At 45.2% G+C, this 6,731-nt stretch overlaps 1 protein-coding gene across 1 annotated transcript; it reads left to right on the top strand.

Moving 5' to 3' along the window:
* Positions 1-1,715: 1,715 nt before the first annotated feature.
* LOC308435542 (large ribosomal subunit protein eL8-like) lies at positions 1,716-2,519 on the top strand (the record flags this gene model as incomplete). The annotated part of the gene is made up of 1 exon (XM_080936234.1): positions 1,716-2,519. The coding sequence occupies exon 1, from the start codon at positions 1,719-1,721 to the stop codon at positions 2,517-2,519; it is 801 nt and encodes a 266-aa protein (XP_080792360.1). The 5' UTR covers positions 1,716-1,718.
* Between the last annotated feature and the right edge of the window lie 4,212 nt (positions 2,520-6,731).

Below are 6,731 nucleotides of genomic sequence, written 5' to 3'. Positions count from 1 at the left end.
ATCATTTCTCCAGTGGTAACTTCTGTCACCTCTTCTGTGGTGACTTCTGTCCTCTCTCCAGTGGTGACTTCTGTCACCTCTCCTGTGATGACTTCTGTCACCTCTCCTGTTGTGACTTCTGTCACCTCTCCAGTGGTATTTCCATCATTTTTCCTTCCCTAGGTCCTTGGGTTTTGTTCATTTGATGAGGACCTTTATGTTTGAAGGATGGTATCACCCAATACAGAAGCCCTGATTGGTGGCTTGTCTTCTCAGACCTGTAAGTATTTCACTGCAACCTCTTCCCTTTTCCCCCTCAGAGACAAACTTCCTCCTATGATTCAAGCACCTGCTTCTTTGCAGACCACACCCTGTCCCCACCTCACCTCTATCTTCAAAAACATTCACTTTTCCCCATTTTTCTGAAATTTGATAATTTATTCCTAGGCTCCATCCCCCCCCTTCTCTCTCATTTATCCCCCCTTTTGTCTACTTTGACCTTCTAGGTACTGTGGTTTAGTATCTGACATTAACTACAGACAGGTACTCAGTGATTGCTATATTACTATTTCCACTACTTCTAATATTTATTTTTGTTTTGTTTTTTACAGTCACCTGTGCATCTTTCCCCTTAGGTGAGGAGACCGAAGAGTGTTGTATGTGAAGAGTCTCCTTTTTTCTGCTAGAAAGCTCAGGTCCAGCCATTTAGATGCCAGGCTTGTGTGATGGGGAACATGTTGGGCTGGTCTTTCAATGCTAACTCCTTTCTTCCTGCCAGACCCACAAGCACATCTCTCTCAGACCATCATAGTGAGAACTTGGTAGGGCTACGGGAAGAAAAGCCCTCGAATGTGTGGCTTCTCCTCACTTTCAACACTGTTGTCCACAGAGCCTTTGTGCAAGCTGCTCACTCAGCACCCAGATGACTCATCGAATGGTCACTTGGAATATGTTCTGGTCCCATCAGCTTCTGCACTAGGTAGCAGGTTCCAGTTTAGTCCTTCCATATGCATTTATTTTTCTGGAATCTGGGTGGAAGTTTGCCTGACCCCTATGTTCTCTTAGAAGAGCATTCGAACTTCGAATTTACTTTGTTCAATGTTTTTCTTATATAACGGATGGTTTTCAATCTTTCCACACATCAGCACTGAAACTGGAAATTGTTCGCACATTTTTCACAGAGCTTATATGAGTTCATTAAAGAGGAAAGCAATGTTCTCAGGACTGGAATGTTAACTGGAAAAAAGTCAAATTCAGTAGTGCCCCTTGGTTGCACAAATTAGATGCTTTGCTTGGAATAACATTATCCTTATGTCTTTCTCTTAAAGGGAAAGTAGAGGTTTGGGTTGTAAGCACTCTTTCCTACTACTCAGTAAATGACCATCCCAGCAACTCTGACCCAGATGCCACAACCTTCTTATGTGAAAGGAGCCATTAAAACACTGTCATTTAATGTATAGGACACTGTGCTTAGCATATGAAATGCAGGAAATGGAAAACATTATATGTCACAATGGCTATCCTTGCAGATGTTATTTATAGACTACATTCTATGTACAAATAAGATGCTCTTGCTTGAAGAGGATTCTGTACCTACAATGTGCTACTGGCACCAGAGTTTTAAAAAAAACCAAAATTGTTCGGGAGGACATGAGCCCTCTCCTCAGTAAAGCTAAGAGCATTGACTGAAACCCCTCCTCTAAAATAAAACATTAAGCTCTCTCCTCCAGCCGAGCAAGATGCCCAAAGGGAAGAAGGCCAAGGGGAAGAAGGTGGCTCCAGCCCCTGCCGTTGTCAAGAAGCAAGAGGCCAAAAAGGTGGTCAATCCTTTGTTTGAGAAAAGGCCCAAGAACTTCGGCATTGGGCAGGACATCCAGCCCAAAAGAGATCTAACACGCTTGGTCAAATGGCCATGCTACATCAGGCTGCAGAGGCAAAGAGCCATACTCTATAAGCGGCTCAAAGTACCTCCTGCCATTAACCAGTTCACCCAGGCCCTGGACAGGCAAACAGCTACCCAGCTGCTTACTCTTACCCACAAGTACAAGCCAGAAACAAAGCAAGAGAAGAAGCAAAGGCTACTGGCCCGTGCTAAGAAGAAAGCTGCTGGCAAAGGGGATGTCCCAACTAAAAGTCCACCTGTCCTCCGAGCAGGAGTCAATACAGTCACCACCTTGGTGGAGAACAAGAAGGTTCAGCTGGTGGTGATTCCCCATGATGTAGACCCCATTGAGCTGGTGGTTTTCCTGCCTGCCCTGTGTCAAAAGATGGGGGTGCCCTACTGCATCATCAAGGGAAAGGCCAGGCTGGGGCACCTGGTCCACAGGAAGACATGCACCACTGTTGCCTTCACACAGGTTAACTCAGAAGACAAGGGTGCTCTGGCTAAGCTGGTGGAAGCTATTAGGACCAATTATAATGACAGATACGAGGAGATCTGCCGCCACTGGGGAGGCAACGTTCTGGGTCCTAAGTCTGTGGCTCACATTGCCAAGCTAGAAAAGGCAAAGGCTAAAGAACTTGCCACTAAACTGGGTTAAATGTACACTTAAGTTTTCTGTACATAAATATAATCACAAAATTAAAAAAAAACATTAAGAGTTAAAACTGCTGTTCTAGTGCAATGGAGTTTGGTTCCAGCACCCGTAATAGGTATTTCATGACAGCCTGTCACTTCTGTTCAGAGGGCTCAGACATCCAGTTTTGGCTTTTGTGGATTCCTGAACTTGCATACATAAACCCACCATACAGACCTATATGCATGTATGTAATTTAAAAACAAAATTAAAAAAAAAAAATTTAAAGCCACAAGTGGTTCTAGCCCATATTTTGTACTTTCTGACAAGAAGGTCTTAGTGTTCCTGAGAGTGACCAGGTGGCTGAGCCTTCTAAGCATGTTAGCCCAGGCATTGGTTACCGATGGTGTTTGCCTGCCTTTGTTGAGTGTCCCACATTTCTTCATACTTTGTGTGGTCCTAAAAATGGAAGTTACTTTTTACTCATGTTGTTCTTTCTTAGATAACCCAAGGTACAGTCTTTTAGTAGGAAGCCCTTAGCAAGGACATGCTGGGAGAAAAGATGCCTGTGCAGAGTGGTAGGCTACAGCTTGAAGGTTTGCATGTCAAAACTAAACAGCTCTTCAGATAAGCTCAAGGGCCCTGTGCCTGTTGAGATCTCAAGTTACAGAACAGTGCTAACCAAGAGAAACAGGATGCATTGCAAAGTTAATGGTGCAAGTCAGTCCTTCAATTAGGTAATGATGCTTAAGTCTCCCAGAGATGTGCCTTCAGCAACACCCCTCAAGTGCAATTCAAACTCCACAGTTCCAGTGGACTGGTCACTGATGCCCAGGATTCACTGCACTACAATCAAATCAGTGAGAGCTAGAGGTGGCTCTGTTTTCTCCTCTATAATCTGAAACACAGAGGAGGCCCAGAGAGGGGCCACTTGCTTGCAGCTACAAAAGTCAGTTTTTTTTTTTTTTTTTTTGTCTTTATAATTTCATTACCCTGGAGTTTCCTATGACATGGGTGTGGATGGAAGGGGGAGGCCTGGAGAGTGATGTGGGAGATCATGTGAAGACCCCTCCCCATGGCGTGCTCTATGGGGAGTTTCCCTATCTTCAGATTTTCTTCCCGTCTCATCAATCACTTGGGTTGAGTCTTCACATTAATGGACACGCTATCCTTCCTTACCATGGCTGAGAAATGAGCAAAACTAGGATGGAGACAGAACCAGAGACTCGGGGGCACAAGAGGGGAATCATCTTGGAGGTTGTGTTCTTGGATGTGTTCCATTGTACCCTGAGCAGTGTTGCCATGACGTCCACTGCAACAGTCGTTCAGAGACTGCAGATGCTCACTGTGGGGTCCAGAGGACAGAGGACATGCTCAGCCTCAGCAGATATAAAGAAGGGCAGTAGGATTGGTCGCTGTAGCATGGGCAGGAGGGGCTAAGAGCGAAGGCAGAGTTGAGGTGAGAAGTACAGGGAAGCCAAGCAGCCACTTGGGAAGTCTTGGCTTTGTTGATATCTGCCTTAATTTCCCACTCAGCAATGTTTCTCATCCCCCAGGCACTTCTCCTGGCTTAATTATGTGACAGTGTGAGCTTAAGGTAGGAAATTTTTTTTCTCTGCAGAGTCAAGCAATTGGCAAGGAGATGAAAGTTCCTTCCTCTTAAGAAGTCATCTCAGCACCTAGGGACGGGAAAGGTTCTCCCCCGCAAAGGAATTCAGCGCACTGTTCCATCCACTTGCACACTCTCTTCTCCCCGCAGACCTCCTACCTCTTTGGAGATGTTGCAGAACCCAATTAATTTGATATGATGCAGATTGTATGTAACATTTCTCTCTGAGATAAGTAGATAGAAAATGTTAAATTTAATGTGCTGGAGTTGGGAAGCTGCTCTCTCATTTCCTCAGCCCATTACATAGTATAACATGTTAATTACCAGTATAAATACAATGTCAAAAGGACTCAGAAAACAAGGCTGATAATAATTTCATTACTAGGGCCTCTCTCTCTCCGTACATATTCATGTGTGGGCACATAGGTATATGTGTGTATGTATATATGGAGGTCAGAGGAATGCCTGGTATCTTCCTTAGTCCATCATCATCTGAAGTTTTAAAATTTGTTCTTATTTCTGTGTTTGTGTGCGTGTCTGTGAATGTATAGGGCATGAGTACGGGGCCACCCTGGAGCTGGAGTTAGAGGCAATTATGAGTCACCTGATATGGATGCTGAGAGCTGAACGTCGGCCCTCTGAGAGAGAGACAAGCACGTCCAACCTCAGAGCCATTTCTCAGGCCCCTGCATCTTATTTTTGCGATAGTCTTGCACTGACTGAACTCAGTGATTCAGTTAGACTGGCTAGCCAGGCCTCGCTGTCTCTGCCTCCCCAGAGTTCCTAGGGATCAAACGTGAGTCCGTGTGCTTACATGGCTAGCGCTTTACTGACTGGGCCATTTCCTTAGTCCACGCATGTCTTTTTTATGTGGCATTTACACAATATTTCTCAGGTAAAGATGTCTCCCAAGCTGCCCACAAGAAGACTGATTTTTATTTTTTAATTGGGGTGGAATACTAAATTTTGTAAGAACACTTTCATACAGGTCAATAAGGTAATTTGACTGTGTCCCCGCCATCCCTCTCTTTTGTTACCTCTTCTTTTTAGTTTCCTTTGTCCCAGGGGCTATTGCTTCTAATTCAATGTCATAGGTCCTCTCTCTCTCTCCCTCCCTCCCTCTTCCTCCCCCTCCTCTCCCTCCCTCCCTCTCTCTCTCATCTACACACACACACACACACACACACACACACACACACACACACACACACTTAGACCCACAAATGAGAGCAAGCATGATTTGTTTTCTCTTTGCCTGACATAATTTACCCAACATGATAATCACCAGTTGTATCTGTTTTCCTGGAATTACAGAACCCCTTTCTTTATATCTGCGCAAAAGCCCATTGTGTGGGTAGGGGACAGGGAGAAACCCAAGCACAGGTAGATAGGGTTCAGCCTGATTTCCTCCTCTGTGACAGGTGGCTCTGTGGGTCTTTAGGGGGCTGTGGCCTCCTGTAGCTTATCAGGAGAGAGCTGAAGCAGCCTCATACTGTTAGTTCTGCCCACAGTGGGGAGTCACATCCCCCACCCCACCGGAGAGTTACCTGTGGGGGTTCTGAGCTGTAGAATAATGGCCAGCAGGCTAAAGCAAATGTTGTGGCCAGTGTAGACAGTGTAGACAGGGTCGTGACCTCATTCCCCAATACAATATTCAGCAAAAGGTTTATATGACAGATCTGTCTCACTTTTCCTAATCTGTTAAGTAAATACACATAAAATTCTGTGTGACTGGTAACTGTGCCAGTTACTGGTGCAGAAAGAGAAGCAATCAAGGAGACCTCACTGGTATGAGAAAGACAGGGTTTGCCTCATCCACTCAGGGGCTCATCCCGGGTGGCAGACGGCGTGGGAGCTAGGGAGGGCCACAGCTCAGTGCTAGCATAGGAGAAATGAAGCAGTCTACTTTAATGCTGGACATTGCAGGTCACAGTCTGGGGGCGTATGGAGACAGAACACCAGGTCCAGAGCCAGTCCTTTCCTCTACTCACACAGGATGGCAGAGAGAATTTGGGCAGGTGTTAAACTGTCTCCAAGCTTGGCCCTCATCTGTCAACAGATGCAGGTCCAGGCAGAAGGAAGTGAGCTGCCAGTTCTAGACTAGTACCAAAGACCAAAGTCTTTTTCTCACTGTCCCTCCTTCCTTCCCTCCCTCCTCTGTCTTTCTCTCTCTCTGTCTCTCTCTGTCTCTCTGTCTCTCTCTCTCTCACACACACACAAGCATGTTTGCTATTCACCTCTCTGCTATGGTCAAACTTTGCTCAAAGTCTGTCTTCCTTTTACCTTAGTATTTGGTTTTATTTTTCACTTCCCCAAACGAGAACCCGAGCCAGAGACAGATAGAGCCGAGTTACAGAGCTTGGGCAGCAGTTTTCTGTAAATCGCATTTGGTCGTGGTTCCCTTCTCACATTCTCCATGATACAGCCCCCAAGGACATTTTTAATCTTGAAGTCCTTTCCAATTTCGTCCACTTAAAAAAGTGAGAAGCTAATTTCTTGCCTTTAAAAAATTAATATTAACTAATTAGGGTTGTAACAAAGGCAGAGTGGAGGATTATTTTAAATGGCTGATGTGGATCTCTTTGGGGGATGTATGGAGTATAAGACAATGACATTCCTTTGAGTCC

The sequence above is a fragment of the Micromys minutus genome (genome assembly GCF_963924665.1).
Source record: "Micromys minutus genome assembly, chromosome: 23".
Taxonomy (NCBI): domain Eukaryota; kingdom Metazoa; phylum Chordata; class Mammalia; order Rodentia; family Muridae; genus Micromys; species Micromys minutus.
Note: the sequence above shows the minus strand (reverse complement) of the source record. Positions and strands in the feature narration are given on the sequence as shown.